The 18,487-nt window shown below is 41.5% G+C and overlaps 1 protein-coding gene across 9 annotated transcripts in view; it reads left to right on the top strand.

The window, feature by feature from the left end:
* The first annotated feature begins 15,367 nt into the window (after positions 1-15,367).
* Positions 15,368-18,487, top strand: part of atp11b (ATPase phospholipid transporting 11B (putative)) — a 94,650-nt gene continuing 91,530 nt past the window's right edge. For 8 of the 9 annotated variants that reach the window (XM_062976803.1, XM_062976804.1, XM_062976801.1 and 5 more), the window contains exon 1: positions 15,453-15,975. In XM_062976803.1, coding sequence (XP_062832873.1) covers positions 15,949-15,975 — 27 coding nt within the window. In that variant the 5' untranslated portion in view covers positions 15,453-15,948. Of the gene's footprint in view, positions 15,976-18,487 lie in introns of all 9 variants that reach the window. The other variant, XM_062976802.1, reaches the window with a different exon arrangement.

Genomic DNA, 18,487 nt, shown 5'->3' on the forward strand with positions numbered 1-18,487 from the left:
TGGACACTGAATTACTAGGCAGAAGCCCCCACCAATTTCCCATTGCAAAGCCTTTCCTGCAAATATATGTACTTGGATTCAGATCCAGATCAATGCACTTTCAGAAGAGAGCAGGACTAAATGAGATAAATGAGTGATATGTTTGAATGAAAAATAGTCTGTCTTGCAAATGCTACCTTCAAGTAGTGTAATCTAATTTAAAAGAACAAAATGTTTGGATTAAATGGTCTGGGACCTGAGGCTAAGAAAACCACATTGCAGTTACTGTGTGCAGATGGGATCAATTCAGAGTGGCTCTGGTGGATATACGTAATTCAAATGCTACAATCGGAAAGGTTACATACTGAAAGTATCATGGGCTCCATACTTGGAAAATTTACTTTTTAGACAACTGCTGAATTCTCCAGCCAGGAAGGCCAATAGCCAAATTATTTAACTATTAAGCAATTAACAACCCCTATAAATAATGGGTTAGGTAGGAACCTTAAGAGGGAAAGATGCTTTATCCTCCAGACGAAAACTGGGGCACATGTGACAAAACAACGTAGCATGGACAAGATGACAGATGTTGTTAATTAGGAAGAATATATTACACTAAAAGGTAAAGGTTTCCCCTGACGTTAAGTCCAGTCGTGTCTGACTCTGGGGGTTGGTGCTCATCTCCATTTCTAAGCCGAAGAGCCGGCATTGTCCATAGACACCTCCAAGGTCATGTGGCCAGCATGACTGCATGGAGCGCCGTTACCTTCCCGCCGGAGCGGTACCTATTAAAAGGCGAAAGATTGATACGATCTGAAGAAAAACCAGAGCGGTACCTATTGATCTACTCACATTGGCATGTTTTCAAACTGCTAGGTTGGCAGGAGCTGGAGCTATCAGCGGCCTCTCATGCCGCTCCCGGGGTTTGAACCTGGGACCTTTTGGTCTGCAAGTTCAGCAGCTCAGTGCTTTAACGCACTTTGCTACTGGGGTTCCACATGTAACACTATGTAACAAAATTTGAAAAAAATCATATTCCTGGTTTGAAAGTTTTATTTCTGTGTAATTGTGAGGTACTTACTTTGAAAGTAGTTGTTATGCTCCAGAAACTTCATTTTTTTGTGGCTGCCACAAACTATGTTGAATTGATTGAGACTCATTGAAATACTCATTGAATAACTGTAGCAAAATGTGCTGCAGGGTGTCCTGCAAAAACAAAAATTTTGCAATTTAATAAACTTTCCCATGTTTTTATGATAGAACCAATTTGGAGATGACATTTATAACCCAGGAACAAAAATGGTGTTACATAGTGTACTCTAGGAGAGGCTGCAGCAGTTTGCTATTGCCAGAGCAGGTTCAAAACCCAAATCGCTTCTTCATCCTGATAAAGTAACTGAATACAAACTATTTTTTGCTCCTTGAACTCAATTTGCAGCAACTGAAGCAAGCTGAGAACAAAGCGGGAAAGTGAGAGGAGAGAGAAACTGGGACATTTTAAAAGCTGCTGGGGGGGGAGAGATGACAGTGTATTAATAGATAAATTGGGACTACAGTAGAGTCTCACTTATCCAACGTTCTGGATTATCCAACGCATTTTTCTAGTCAATGTTTTCAATAATCTTGATATTTTGGTGCTAAATTCGTAAATACAGTAATTACTACATAGCATTACTGTGTATTGAACTACTTTTTCTGTCAAATTTGTTGTATAACATAATGTCTTGGTGCTTAATTTGTAAAATCATAACCTAATTTGATGTTTAATAGGCTTTTCCTTAATCTCTCCTTATTATCCAACATATTTGCTTATCCAACGTTCTGGCGGCCGGTTTATGTTGGATAAGTGAGACTCTACTGTATTTCTGCCACATAAGGACAGTTGATGGTGTGCTGGGTTGGATCAGGAAAACATTCTTATCTCCATCTGAAAGAAATCTCTCATGGACACTCCTTTTTTTCAAAAGATAATCTTCAACTGAGTCCAAAATGCAAAAATATATAGTTCCTTGCAATACTGTAAATAGATATGCCTGCTTATTTACAATGAATTCCAGACTTTGGCATTTATATCGGCATACTAGTAAATCCATATAGTGTACATATGTCTGAAAACAGGTACAGTCAGTCCTTGGTGTCTATGGGTTTTTCATCTACGGATTCAGCCATTGATGACTTGAAAATATTTCCCTCACCAAAAAAAAATCCCAAAACAAATATGGATTTTTGTCATTGTAGATAATGGACACTACTTTATTTTCCCATTATATACAGGGTGTTTGAAAAAGAACTCCCTATTCACCATTTAAATTAAACTTGAACATCCATAGATTTTGGTATCCAAAGAGGGTACAGCTACTGTACATTTTATATGTATCTTCCAATTCACCCCAATAAATCCCACCACTCACGTATGGATTCACAAAACGTGTCTGAGGATATCAACATTCTCCTGCAACTGCTGACAAATTGCAGCATAGCAATCTGGAATCAGCCCTTGCATAGTTCTGATCTGCTGAGCAGTCTCCAGCAGACAGCAAAAGCATGAGGCTTACTTCATTTCCAGGAAAGCCAGAATATATGGCAGAAAGTCTCATCCAGTTCAATGAATCACAAGTTAAATAAGCCCGACCTCTGCAAATGCCAGGCCTCATGATGAGAAAGCAGCTGATTATATTCTGTGCAACGGAAACTCCTGCCTGGTAATTGGATGCCTGGGGAAGCTGAATGCTATAAAGTAAATCACTTGAATCGTCATTTTCACTCATCCCTGATAATGCAATTGCTAGTTTTCTCTACTACTATTGCCACAGAAATGTATACCTCATCCTTCTAGGACCCATGCATCATCCTGAACATACTCTTCAACACTTCACTGATGAAAACTAGTGTGGTCAAGATATGGCAAAATTTATTAATGAGGAAGAAGACACAAGCTAAGAGATGTTGCAGAAGTTTGCTTTTGCCTAAACCTACTGGGAAGGGACACTTCCATTCTTCTCCTTGCTACTAACAGGGTGCAAGCAACCTTTAGACTTTGAACTCAGGCTGTAGCAAAGTAAGCTGGGGACAAAGAGAGGAAAACAAGAGGAAAGGAAAGCAGGGGCATTTTTAAAGCAGCTGGAAACCTGGGGCAATAGAGGATTCATGGGAATGCCCTGTCAAAGCAGGATAGTTGGAAGGGTCTGTCAGATTGACTAATTTATGGATTTCAAATTGTACTGAAATGCTTTTAATGTAAGCCTGTTTGAGTTTACTTTGTGGAAAGAATAAACATTAACATAAAACTAATAATAATCTCACTGGGAAGGACTCTTCCTTATCTCCATCAACCTTATCTCTGTCCTAAGTGAAACACAAAGAATCCCATCTCTTTTTTGCTAATCAGAGGGTAGAGGTAAATTGGTATAAAACCGGATGATTTCCTGGAGACTCATATCCTTCAAAGATGACTACCAACCTTTTTAATTCTCCCTAGGAGCAAACTGAGCAGAGCACTGTATGTATAGTAGTAGTTGTTGTTGTTATTATTATTTATAGTTCATCAACCATATGTGTATATAATGAATAATTCAAGTCATCTTCCAACATATGATGACTCCATGAATTTCACAGGGTTTTCTTAAACAAGTAATACTGAGGAGTGGTTTTGGCAGTTTCTTCTTCTGAAATGCCAATGTGAGTAGATCAATAGGTACCGCTCCAGCGGAAAGGTAATGGCGCTCCATGCAGTCATGCCGGCCACATGACCTTGGAGGTGTCTACGGACAACGCCGGCTCTTTGGCTTAGAAATGGAGATGAGCACCAACCCCCAGAGTCAGACATTACTGGACTTAACGTCAGGAGAAACCTTTACATTTTACCTTTTCTGAAATGTAGCTTACAATATCTGGTATTCACTGGTGGTCTCCCATGCAAATACTAACCAGAGCTTAGTTTCCAAGACCAGACATAGTCTGGTGCCCACAACAGTTTATAACCTCCCCCTATCAACACAACAATTTAAATTATATGTAAGGATAAAATCATTCTTTATATCATCACCTATTGTTGCCAGGTGGTTATTACGAAAGCTGTTCCTGATGTTGTGTGTTTCTGGGGACTTTGAATTGGTAGCAGAGGAACCAAAATTAGTTTTTGATAAAGAAATAGATCTAAAGAACTCTGGCCAATGCCAAATTGTGTCTGCAGTCCTCGGGCCTCTAATCTGACCTTTTAAAATGTTTTCCAAGGTAATGAACCTTGTCCCCAAGTAGGACCATCATCTTGGATAGTTCCTTAAAGTTCAAACTAAGATTTGGAACAGATCAGCTACTTGAATAACATGGAAGACGCCATCTGCCAAAGATTATAGATGGAAAGAATATGTGTTGCTGTTTCTTTTCCAGTGAAATAATGAGTTTATCAATGCTTGGAAAACACATGCAAAGAAGAATATTGTTATGGCAAGCATTTTCACATTTTGAGGAATCCATGAAATAAACACATTCTTAAAATGGCGAACATGTGTACTGCAAAGGAATGAGCGTTTTGGACAGAAAACACATTTTCTTGTTTGTGAGAAAATCTTTTTCCTCTCAAAAATCATATGTGTTTCTGCAAATAAAGGTTCCCCAAGGGACTTTGTAATACTTCCCAAGACCTGGGTAGAAATCTATATAGGAAGAAAACTGAAGAACCCATTTGTCCTTGCACGGAAGGACAAGGGTTGCAACCATTTACATCCTGACCTCTGATGTGGGTGAGTGGAAACAAACAAATTTCAAACAAAAACACAAAGCACTATCTGAAGCATCATTCATTTTTCTCAGATCATTTTTTAGACTTGGAAATGCACATCAATCAATGCCCAATTTAACAAATCTTTACATTGTCTTGGAAGCAAGGAAAAGAACAACTTATCTATATACAGTGTATCTCCCATCTGGTCTCATGAGCATCATTCTTAATAAGACAACAAAGACCTTGTTTCTTTGAAATCATATGATATTGGAAACTCTGTACTCTTTAACATTTCACTGAAGAAAATAAGGTCACATCCCTTTTACCATATGGACACAAGCTCGTTTTGTATAAAGTATGTCTTAATTCTAAGGCAGTCACTCTTTCATTTATTTAAAGTGCCCACATACAGGCATGTCTGTGGTTGCATCCACACTGTAGAATTGATGCTGTTTCACACTACTTTAACTGTCATGGCTCAATGCTATGGGATGCTGGGAAGTGTAGCTTTACAAGGTCTGGTGCCTCGCCAAACTACAACTCCATCATACTGAGTAATAGCAGATAAAGTGGTGTCAAATTGCTTTTATTCTACAGTTTAGGTCAGGCATGGGCAAACTTCGGCCCTCCAGGTGTTTTGGACTGCAAGTCCCACAATTCCTAACAGCTGGTAGACAGCCCAAAACACCTGGAGGGCCAAAGTTTGCCCATGCCTCGTTTAAATGTATCCTTAGTTAACAAAGCTGATGTGTCCCCAAACGTTATCTCTTTAGCCAAGAGCTACCAAAGGTGAAAATTACACCAAAACAAACAAAAGCAGTTTCCTACTCCACAAAAAAGGAGGGCAGTTGAACATGTTTCAGCAATGTTTTAATCCAAAACTAATATGCACATGTGAAGTAAGGCAACCAGGTCAGGTAAGACTTGCAGGCGTAAACAGAAACATTTTGAACTTTCAAGAGGCTAATTGAAAGCTTTTTCCCAGTAATGTTTTTTTTTCTTTTGCTGGCCTCCAATTTTTCCAATTTGCATGTTGGTAGTTATATTTGGAGTTTTGCCACACTGTAGCATTACAGCACTATGATTCCATGTTAGCTGTGATGGCAACATCCAATGAAATGGTGGGATTTGCCGTTTAGGGAAGGGCATTAGACTTCTCAGCCAGAAAGCTTTAGCGCCTCACCAAATTACAGGCCACCCAATATTGGCATGGCAATTAAAGTGGAATAATCACACTATAGCAATGTTGTGTAATAAGGATTTTAGGAACCTATGCTTTTTAATACGTGGGTGGGAGCTGATGAGGCAGGCTATTTTGCTCTCTTTCTGTTCTAGTGTTTATGCATGTTCATTAGAGATTCTCGAGGCATTTATTATTTTCCTTGCCTGTTATAGGCAAGCTATTATTAATATTCTGCCTCTGCTTCTATCTCAGGAACTAAGACCCAAAGAATCTCTGTATATGGCTATAGCTAGATCAGATTTCCATAATTCCATTCTTTCCCAACTTGAGTTTTATCACATTGCTTATTATAGACATGCTGCTGCCATTGGACTCTGGAAGTCAGTCCTCTTTTACTAGCATCCCATTGCTAATGCTACTTAAAAAGACCCTCCAGCTAGTAGGAGACAAAGAGGAAAATGCAAGCCTAAAAAGACATTGTGAAAAGGAGCTTCTTTATCGGAGGCTTGGTTAAAGTATAACTCAGAGCCGGTCCAACAATGAGGCGAATTAAGCGGTCGCTTTGGGCGCCAAACATACGGGGGCGTAGTCGAGACTGCTTTTTCTGTTGATTTGTTGTAAAACATGATGTTTTGGTGCTTAATTTGTAAAATCTTAATGTAATTGTAATGATGTTTAATAGGCTTTTACTTAATCCCTCCTTATTATCCAACATTTTCGCTTATTCAATGCTTTTATTTTTCAGTGATTGGTTTTTTTTTGGGGGGGGGGGGGGGCAAAATTCTGTTCGCCTACACTTGAAAAATACCTAGGGCCGGCTCTGGTATAACTGTACTAAATATTTATATATGGTTTCCTCAGAACTTTCATGAACAAAAGTGCACTACAAACACAATGCCCTGACCACCCTTATCAAATCTTTCACTTCTAGATTCTTTGGACTGACAGCTAAACCCTAAAGGAGGACAATACTTGGGTATTTTCAATTTGTTTCCAACTCGGAGCAAGCGTATTTATTTATTTATTTATTTATTTACAGTATTTATATTCCGCCCTTCTCACCCCGAAGGGGACTCAGGGCGGATCACATTATAACACACATAAGGCAAACATTCAATGCCCATAAACACATCAAACAGAGACAGAGAGAGACACGCAGAGGCAAGTTAACCTTCTTCTGAGGGGATGTTCGATTCTGGCCACAGGGGGGAGCAGCTGCTTCATCATCCACACTGACGGCACTTCCTCATACCAGGTTGTAAATTAGTTAATCTTGCCTCCCCACTTTTTATAAGTGGTACCTTATCTCCTACTTGATAGATGCAACTATCTTTCGGGTTGCTAGGTCAGCAACGAGCAGGGGCTATTTTTTATTTTTAATTGACGGGTGCTCACCCCCGCCACGGGCTGGCCTCGAACTCATGACCTCATGGTCAGAGTGATTTAAGGCAGCTGCTCAACAGCTGCGCCACAGCCCAGCCCGGAAGCGTATCACTTCCCACCTAGGAAAGAAAACATGTCCGAAGTTGCAAGCCCAGTTTCCTGAATAATTTCCCATGTTTTTCCATGAGCCCAAGCACCCTGCGAGCTTCTTTCTTTAAACATCACTTTCCGTTTCTGCTTTGATGGTTGTGTATAGAAGTGAAAATTTCAATAGGTAAAGCTTGTTTCCTGGTTCTGTGACAATTAAAGTTTGTTGAAATTCCTTCCTCTGCACAGATATTAAAGGTACAGGAGCTTTCTCTAGTTTTCAGTCTGTGAACACTATCTGTGACCTAAATATCCTTGCTTGGGGAGATACATTTTCACTTAAAATGGACTGTATTTTTCCCCACTTCAGTAATTTCCCTCAATATTTTAGCATGCAGGAAGACAATAAAAATTCGTAAAATTTTAAATATATGGGGACTAGAGCCGTAACTTTAAAGCGGTCAGCAGATACATAACAGCTTAGATTCAAAAGAGTTTCAGCTAAATATCTAAGGAGACTACACCTACTCACAAAGGAGAAGAAAATACCCTATTCCTTAAAGCAGTAAGTCCTGCTTACTACAAAGCGTTCTTGATAAAAGCATCCCCCTTAGAATATTTGTTTGCTGCTCAGAATTTCCCAAATAAAACATATTGTGAAATCAGACATATAATATCAAAAGCTAGTGCTCTACAAGGTTGTTCTGCTGTGGCTCCAGTCCTTCCTGGAGGGTCGTTCCCAGATGGTGAAGCTGGGGGACACCTGCTCGGACCCCTGGCCATTGACCTGTGGGGTTCCGCAGGGGTCTATTTTATCCCCCATGCTATTTAACATCTACATGAAACCGCTGGGAGAGGTCATCCGGAGTTTTGGAGGGCGTTGCCATCTCTACGCAGATGACACGCAAATCCACTATTCCTTTCCACCTGACTCCAAGGAAGCCCCTCGGGTGCTGAACCAGTGCCTGGCCGCTGTGGCGGACTGGATGAGGAGGAACAAGCTGAGGATCAATCCTGACAAGACAGAGGCCCTCCTGGTCAATCGTGCGTCGGATCGGGGTATTGGGTGGCAACCTGTGCTGGACGGGGTTGCACTCCCCCTGAAACCACAGGTCCGCAGTTTGGGGGTCCTCCTGGATTCAGCGTTGACGCTTGAAGCACAGGTGTCGGCGGTGGCCGGGAGGGCTTTCGCACAACTCAAACTTGTGCGCCAACTGCGACCATACCTCGTGAAGTCTGATTTGACCACGGTGGTCCATGCCTTAGTTACCTCTAGACTGGACTACTGTAATGCGCTCTACGTGGGGCTTCCCTTGAAGACGGCCCGGAAATTACAATTGGTCCAACGCTCGGCAGCCAGATTAATAACGGGGGCGAGTTACAGGGAGAGATCCACTCCCCTGTTTAAGGAGCTCCACTGGCTGCCGTTCATTTTCCGGTCCCAATTCAAGGTGCAGACTATCATCTATAAAGCCCTAAACGGTTTGGGACCCACCTACCTCCGTGACCGTATTTCCTTTCATAAACCTGCCCGATCTTTACGATCATCCGGGGAGGCCCTTTTAGCACCACTGTCTTTATCCCAGGCCCGCCTTGTGAGTACAAGGGAGAGGGCCTTTTCTGCTGTGGCCCCCCGATTGTGGAACTCACTACCTACTGAAATTAGGCAAGCTCCCACGCTGTTAGCTTTTAGGAAAGACTTGAAAACATGGCTCTTCCGCTGTGCCTTTGGTGAGTAACTTCTGTTATTTCTGTGTTACTCCCACCCCGAACATCTATCCTCTAGATTACCCCACTTCCATATGTCCCTGCCCGTAGTGGAGTACCCCTATGTCCCTCTCACCCCAGGTTTTATCTTTGTGTTCACGTGGCCTGTCCTTGTTTTACTGTTTTTTTGATTTCTTGATTTTGATGCATTTATTGTATTTTTAATGGTGCTATGTTATGTTGTTTTATATTTTGTTATATTGTATTGCTCTGGGCATGGCCCCATGTTAGCCGCCCTGAGTCCCCGTTGGGGAGATGGTGGCGGGGTATAAATAAAGTTTTATTATTATTATTATTATTATTATTATTATTATTATTGTGGGATTAGAGACAAAAAAAACCACAATATTCCTTTACATAGCGCTGTTAGGTAAAAGGGAAAAGTAGAAACTTCAAATTTTCAGCAGTTTGTAACAACTGAAGTAGATTGCGATTTGAGGAGAAGAGAAAAACTGGGACATTTTAAAGGTAGCTGAACAAGCAGGATGACAAAGGATTAATCTGGACAGTTGAAAAGTATGTTACCAATAGCAGGGCTTTGATTTGGGGGAACAATGCATGCAAAGACTTGCTCCCGTGGCTAAATATTATGGAATCATGGGAGTTGTAATTCTGCAAAGTCTTCAGCCCTCTGTGCTAAATAACCAAACTGCTACTCCCATGACTCCATGGCATCAAGCCATGGTAATCAAAGTGGTGTGAATCTGCATTAATTCTACAGAGTTTCTCCAAGACTCAGGTTAAACTGAAGGGGAGTTGATGTTAACTTGACAAGACTGATGTTTAAACTTTGATTACCTACTGTGATTTGGCTAATAATCTGGGTGGATTCTCCATTGAGCTAAGGTTGGGGTTGGGCATGCTTTGGAGCTTAGATGGTCACACAGCCTTAAAAGAGAATAGGTGTTGCACCTGTCATTTTAGATGATCAGAAGTGAAGTTATACTTCTTCCAATTGTCTTGGGGGCTTTTTCCATGGAGTTTTTTGTGGAGTGCACCGAGACCCGGCTATGTTTTGGAGGCTATATGTTTTAAGCAAAGATAATTTAAAGGTGTTGGGGGGTATCCAAAGGGGTTTGTGTGACCTCCAAGAGCTACAGCTTTCTACAGCCCATACAGTTCCCGTCCCATGGCTGTGGAGAGATCTAGAACAAGTTAGTAAGAGCTGTTTGACAGTGGAATATTCTGCCTTGAAGAGTGGTGGAGTCTCCTTCTTTGGAGGTTTTTAAGCAGAGGCTGGATGGCCATCTGTCAGGATGGCTTTGATTGTATATTTTTGCATGGCAGAATGGGGTTGGACTGGATGACTCTTAGGATCTCTTCCAGTTCTATGGTTTTATGATTCTGATTCAGAGGAGTCAGATTCCTGGGGACGGGTGGCTCTTCTATTTGGATGGTGTATGGGTGGGCTAGTGGCAATGGTTGTATTCATTTCTCCCATACCTTTTAAAAACACACATATACATACAGAGTAACTGCAGATATTTGACAGCGATGGCAAGAACACAGGCTAATCTGCTGTTCCCCAAAAAAGGGAGCAAAGAGTAAAGAAACCCATTAAATATGTCCAAGTCCTCTGGCTTGCTTCAAGCATCTTTTTGGATGCTGGCTCCTATCCTCAATCTGCAGTGAAAGATGCAAAACTCTCTTGATGTAAGTAACAATATGTGCCAGCACCATTCGCCTTTTTACAAACCAAGATAAATAAAGATGTTATTGCAACCCAACCAGTTAACATTTATACACTTCTTTTATGCAGAGTGCATTATAACCAATATATTATGTGCAGAGACCAATGTGTTTAATTAAGCCAGAATGGAAGAAGGGCAGGAAACAACAGCAGCTGTTCTCTTGAAAATCAGCTTGGATTCCAAAAGACCCGTCAAAGAATGCTGATCTGATCAGTTCGGCTTTTGGCTGGGAGCTTTCCCAAAAGGCGGTTCTCTCTGGGCAAAGCGCCACCACAATGAAGTCATTCTGGTGTTTTAGAAGTTAGATCAATAACTTCATTGGCACCAAAATTTAACGTTGCACCACGTTAAACAAAATGAAGTTTTGGCCTGCTGTAAACATTGATGTGTAGAAGAAACAACAGTTATTATTCAGAGATATGTGTTTAAGAAAGCATCTGCTTAGTTTTTTCCTCATCTGGTAAAAATGTACAAAGAGGTGTGACGCTGATACATAGATGTGCTTTCAATTAAATTATAGACATTCTCCAAACTATGTGTATCCAGGGCCCCAGCTACACTGAACATTTAATGCAGATCAAAGATAGCTTCAAACTGCAGCAACTGGGCAATAAATGTTTGCAAAAGCATGTGGAAGAAAGCCCTTAATGTGCATTCTTGTGCTGTGGTTTGTGTAATTACCATCCAGGCTTCAAACTGGCTCCAGGATTTCCAATGTAATCATCTCCACAGCAAACTGCTTTCTTCAATCCCAGTCTGAAATTGACTTAAGTGGTCAGTGTAGATGTGCTTTAGGATGCTATTGATCAATACAGAGGGAGAGATTTGCTTCTGATTTATCCTTAGTTAACCAATGACTAGGTTATCCATATTGCAGTTATGGCAATTTGATGCTACTTTAATTGTCATGGTTCCATCCCGTGGATATTGATGATTTTTAGACTGGAAGGGGTAATTAGAATTCTGTCCTAAACAGCTCTAGCCAGCTCTCCCCTAAACTACAACTCCCAAGATACCATGATTTAATCATAAAGATACTTTGAAAACTAAATCCACAAGCAGCAATATCTTTCTTTGGCAATTCAAAAGCATAGAATACATCATGCAAGCTTTCAAAGTTTCATTGGCTTCTTCCTTTGGCAAAAAGATGTTTAAAATCATACAAGAAAAAAGCAGTGATGCAGGCAGAGGTCAATCCCCTTATTGGTCCTTTTGGTGACTAGGGACAAAGAGAAATAGAATATAGGCAATATAATTTCAACTCCATTAGCAACAGAAAAATAACTTCTCTTGTGATCCAGAGGTACCTGTCCTGTGCAAAGTGAACTGTTCCTTTCTTGGCAGACAACACTGATTTACTCCAGGGGTTTCTGGAAAACCCTGCAGGTTCTGTAGAGGTAAAACTTCCAGAGGAAAAAAAAATTAATATATTTTCTTGGAAAATATTGTTCAGGGTAGTTCACTAGACCATGGCAGTTACAGTGGAATAACAGAAGTATAATTCTGTTGTGTAAACGGGTCTCTGATCTTCTTTCTTTCAATTTATCTTTAAATTAGTGAAGGCCTAAAACAATAGGCTTCTTTTCCATCTGGAATCAATACAATCTTCTTCGGAGCATTTTCAAAAAAATCCAAAGTGGCTCTATACAACTTATTTAACTGCCAAGTCAAGCATTTCTAATTTGTGTATTTCATTTCAGGTTCAATGTCCACTGTTATGAGTACGGTTTTACAAGGGTAGGCTTGCTTTCCAGCAAAAATATGTGAGGAGGAAGATTTTGATGTTGCTGTTCTATTCTTGGAATCACCATTTTACACCAAGCAATACATAATGACACCATTATGGAATTAACCTCATTCACCAAAATCATGGGATTTATAGTTTTCCAAGGTCTTTTGTGTTCTCTGCCAAAGAATACCAGTGCCTCACCAAACTACAAACTACAATGCTAGGGAACTACAGGGTTCCCTAGCATTGAGCCATGGCAGTTAAAGTGGTGTCAAACTGCATTCATTCTACAGTGTAGATGCACCCAAAGAAGGCATACCAGTTTATATATCAAGACCCAGCTATAGCCTTGATTACCTTTATTAACTAATAACAAATCTCTATAGATTTGCTCATTATAGTTTCTGACATTATTACAACTTCTAGCGACCCAGCTAAAACGTTTTTGGTCATCCTGCACCACAGAATAAGCAAAAACATAACAGAGATGCTCAGAGAAGATCAGTGCTATAATTTACAGACTTTTTATTGCCCATTTCAAAGCTGGCAAGCAGGTCCAAAATGGAAATTGCAAATAGTCCTTCAAACTCAAGGTAGATTTTCTTCAGAGTTCTGCAGTTTTGGGGACTGCAGAACCACTTTGAACAGGCATGGGCAATCTTCGGCCCTCCCTCCAGGTGTTTTGGATTTCAACTCCCACAGCCTACCAGCTCTTAGGAATTGTGGGAGTTGTAGTTCAAAACACCTGGAGGGCCGAAGTTTGCCCATGCCTGTCTTTGAATCTCCTTCAGGAGAGATAAAGCAGGATATAAACATAATAATAATAATAATAATAATAATAATAATAATAATAATAATACATCTTGAAATAGCAGAAGGAATAGCTTGACATATCTGGGAGAAGCATGGAGTTATAGTGAAGCACAGGTCGGGAGCTGTAGTTTGGCCCAGCTGAGAAAGTAGGAGCTGTAGTCTAACATCTGAGGGGCGTCGAGGTATGGTTTGAGACATCTGAGAGAAACAGGGAGCAATAATTTAACACATCTATATTTTGAGATATGGAAAAAAGTAAGTGGGGAGGTTATAATTAGACACATGTAAGAAAGTGGGAGTTGTAGTGCTACCCACATGGAGAAAAAAGCAGGCAGATATAAGCCCCTTCCACACAGCTGTATAAAATCCACATTGAGCGAGATTATATGGCAGTGTGGACTCGGGGCCCTTCCAAACAGCCATATAACTCAAGGCAGAAAATCCCACAATATCTGTTTTGAACTGGGTTATCTGAATCCACGCTATCATATAGTCCAGTTCAAAGCAGAAAATGTGGGATTCTATCCAGCTATGTAGAAGGGGCCTCAGATAACCCAGTTCAAAGCAGGTATCTCAGGCCCCTTCCACACCTGTGTAAAATCCCAAATTATCTGCTTTGAACTGGAATATATGGCAGTGTGGACTCAGATAATCCAGTGCAAAGCAGATATGGTGGGATTTTTTGCCTTGCTATCTTAGGTTATATGGCTGTGTGAAAGGGCCCTGGGTTATCTGAGTCCACATTGCCATATATCCTAGGGCCCTTCCACACAGTCATATAACCCAGAATATCAAGGCAGAAAATCCCACAAAATCTGCTTTGAACTGGGTTATCTGAGGCCCCTGCCACACAGCTGAATAAAATTTCAAATTTTCTGCTTTGAAGTGGAATATATGGCAGTATGGACTCAGATAACACAGTTCAAAACAGATACTGTGGGATTTTTTTGCCTTGATATTCCGGATTATATGGCTGTGTGGAAGGGCCCTGGGTTATCTGAGGGCCCTTCCAGACAGGATCTGATCCCAGGTTTCCGTTTAATAATAATAATAATAATAATAATAATAATAATAATAATAATAAGAAGAAGAAGAAGAAGAAGAAGAAGTTTATTTGTATCCTGCCTCCATCTCCCCCGAAGGGGACTTAGGTGGCTCACAGAAATATCAGATACAAAACAATAACAATGTACAATACATCAACAAACAATAACATGCACCAGTAGTAACATTTACCCCAGATTATCTGGTAGTGCAGACTCATATAATCCAGTTTAAAGCAGAAAATCTGGGATCAGATCCTGGGATATAGGGCCTGTCTGGAAGCCCTTCTGCGCAGCCATATAACCCAGAATATCAAGGCAGGAAATCCCACAATATCTGCTTTGAACTGTGATATCTGAGTCCACACTGCCATATATCCCAGTTCAAAGCAGATAATGTGTGATTTTATTCAGCTGTGTGGAAGGGGCCTAGAAAAGCCCTAGGTCCACACTGCCATATATCCCAGTTCAAAGCAGATGTTGTGGGATTCTCTCCCTTGATAGTCTGGGGTCCCTTCTACACAGCTGAATAAAATCCCAAATTATAACTGAGATGTATGGCAGTGTGGACTCATATGTTCCAGTTCAAAGTTCATACTGTGGGTTATTCTACCTTGATATTCTGTTGGCACAGTGTGTTAATGCGCTGAGCTGCTGAATTTGCGGACCAAAAGGTCCCAGGTTCAAATCCCGGGAGCGGAATGAGCTCCCGCTGTTAGCCCCAGCTCCTGACATGCAAATTTGAGGAGATCAATAGGTACCGCTCCGGCTGGAAGGTAACGGCGCTCCATGCAGTCATGCCGCCCACATGACCTGGAGGTGTCTATGGACAACGCCGGCTCTTCGGCCTAGAAATGGAGATGAACACCAACCTCCAGAGTCGATCACGACTGGACTTAACGTCAGGGGGAAACCTTTACCTTTACCTATTCTGTTATATGGCTGTGGAAGAACTAGGAAAGACCTACAGTCTAACAAGGAGATGTAGCCCGGCACCTCTGGAGGGCGCTCTTTTGGGGCAGACAGGGCACGCGTGTTCATTGGTCCCCTTCCCCGTCCATTTACCCCCTTCCCTGCCTCCTTCGCCGACTCCTGCTGTCGCGGGGGCGACAAGTCCCGCCCCCTGGCGTCACTTCCTGGAGGCGCGTCGGACCGAGGGGAGACCCCTAGTGACGGGAGGCGGCGGCGGCGGCGGCGGGGGGATTCAAGATGGCGGCGCTCGGGAGGCAGGCGCCGCTTCGGAAGCAGCCGAGTCCCTTCAGAGCGGCAGGCGCGGGGCGGCGAGGGCCGGGCCGGGCCTCGGAGAGACTTCCGCGTCGCCGCTGCTAACTAACGCCGGGGGAGGATGGGGAGCGGCGGCGAGAGGGGGCGGCGGCTCCACCACCCGCTTCAGCAGCCACTGCCTCTGCGGCGTTGCTGCTGCTGACAGGACTGACCCGGGCAGAGCGGGTTCCTTTTTTTATATATATTTTTGTATCTCTCGTTTTGTTCGGGACTGGGGAAAGGGAAACCTCGCCCTCAGGGAAAAGGCCGGCCGGTCGGTCGAGGGGATGTGGCGCTGGATCCGTCAGCAGCTGGTACGTCTGCTTGTCTCTCTTGTGTATTGTGTGTTTCTCTTCCTCCGTGTGTGTTTCTGGGTTTTGTACCCAAACAGTACAAAACCTTTTAAAACGAAAAGACATATAACTTTCGAGTTGGTTCTTCAACATCTTTTTCTCCTCTCAAACTCTGTGAAACTCCTTTGAGTTTGAAAATAAAAAAGTTTGAAATTTGTTTTCGAAGAAGTAGCTAAAGTGTGTTGCTGTGAGTTGTCGAAGGCTGTACGGCCAAGTTCCATAAGCATTTTCTCCTGACGTTTCTCCCACATCTATGGCAGGCATCCTCAGACGTTTTGAGGTGTGTTGGAAACTAGGCAAGGGAGGTTTATACAGTAGAGTCTTGCTTATCCAGCCTTCGCTTATCACGTTCTGTATTATTCAGTGCAGTCTGCCTTTTAGTAAATGTTTTTGTAGTCAATGTTTTCAATACATTTATGAATTTTATGCTAAATTTGTAAATAAAGTAATTACTAAATAGCGTTACAGTGTATTGAACAGCTTTTTCTGTTGATTTGTTATAAAACATGGTGTTTTGGTGCGTAATTTGTAAAATCACAACGTAATTTGACATTTAATAGGGTTTTCCTTAATCCCTCCTTACTATCCAACATTTTCACTTATGCAGGCCCGTTTATGTTGGATAAGCAAGACTCTACTGTATATCTGTGGAAGGTCCAGGGTGGGAGAAAGAACTCTTGTCTGTTGGAAGCAAGTGTGAATGTTGCTGTGAGTTTTCCGGGCTGTATGGCCATGTTCCATGCTGTTCAGCCCGGAAAACTCACAGCAACCCAGTGATTCCGGCCATGAAAGGCTTCAACAACACACAGTAGCTGAAGTAGTCTCTTGCAGCATGAAAGGAGGAAAGAAAAAAGAAAGGGAGGAAAGAGGGCAGAAAGGAGATAGAAAGAAAGGTACTTTTAAAACTTAACTGGCTTTTATTTTTGGCTGGGAAAGAAGAAAGTATGGGAAGAGGAAAGATATGGAGAAAAGAAAGAAGGAAATGTAGTAGTAATATCTTGTAAGACTTAACTGGTTTCTATTTTGGCCCCTTTTCAGTTTGAAATTTGTTTTCGAAGAAGTAGCTGAAGTAGTCTCATTCAGCATAAAGAGAGGAAAGAAGAACAAAAGGGAGGAGAAAAGAGATGGAGAAAAGAAAGAGGGAACTGTAGTAGTGGTATCTTTTCTGACTTAACTGGCTTTTATTTTGGCCGGGAAAGAAGAAAGTAGAGGAGGAGGAAAGAGGTGGAGAAAAGAAATAAGGAAACATAGGGCCCTTTCACACAGCCCTTTCACACAGCCCTATAACCCAGAATATCAAGGTAGAAAAGTTCACAATATCTGCTTTGAACTGGGCTATCTGAGTCCACACTGCCATACATCCCAGTCCAAAGCAGATAATGTGGGATTTTATTCAGCTGTGTGGAAGGGGCCCGTAGTAGTGGTATCTTTTAAGACTTAACTGGCTTTTATTTTGGCCCTTTCCTTTTCTGTTTGAAAATTAAAAGTTTGAAATAATGTCTTGCAGCATAAAGGGAGGAAAGAAGAATGAAAGCGAGGGCAAAAGGGGGAAAGAAGAAAGTAGCAGGAGGAAAGAGATGGAAAAAAAGAAAGAAGGAAATGCCATAGTATCTTTTAAGACTTAACTGACTTTTATTTTGGTATGAGTTTTTGTGGATATAAACTTCCAACAAATTCTCAAAGAAAAGGGGGAGATGAGGAAAGGAAATAATTGTGGCAACATCTTCTCTGACAAATAATTCATGAATATACAGCAGGCATGGGCAAACTTTGGCCCTCCAGGTGTTTTGGACTTCAACTCCCACAATTCCTAACAGGCTGTTAGGAATTGTGGGAGTTGAAGTCCAAAACACTTGGAGGGCCAAAGTTTGCCCATGCCTGATATAAAGTTACTTCACCAGACTCTCATTATTTTTATTTATTTGAACATTACGGCTTCTGCATCCCACCCACCATCTAAGCTTCTGTCAGTCTTTTTCTATATTGCACAAATATACAAATATATTGCGTATTTCATTCCTCCTCTCAACCCTGTTCTCCCTCATATCTATTTCTTAAGCACTTTGGACCCCCCGCCCCTTATTTGTCTTGAGCATTAACAGCTATCGGGGTGGATTAGTTTTCTTCTCAGTTTTTTTGTTAATTTTAGGGACATTTTCCCTCCTAAAAGGACCTTTGCACACTTATTGTTTTAATTGTGTGATGAAAACAGCCTTTTAAAGTGTAACACTGAAAGTGTAAATGGGACAGAGCTATATACAGGCAGTTCAGTTCCTAAGTTATGAATACGATAAGTTTGTTCTTAAGTTGAATTAGTTTTTAAGTCAGAACAGGTACTTTTTAAAAGTGTAACCCCAGTCATGTATGTATGTGTGTGTGTTTTGGATAGCATAGGGAAGGGTTAACACTCTGATGGTGTTTCTTTTGCTGTTCAGAGGATTTCACCTCACTTTTTATCCTTGTGGTGATTAGA

The sequence above is a fragment of the Anolis carolinensis genome, chromosome 3 (assembly GCF_035594765.1).
Source record: "Anolis carolinensis isolate JA03-04 chromosome 3, rAnoCar3.1.pri, whole genome shotgun sequence".
NCBI lineage: Eukaryota > Metazoa > Chordata > Lepidosauria > Squamata > Dactyloidae > Anolis > Anolis carolinensis.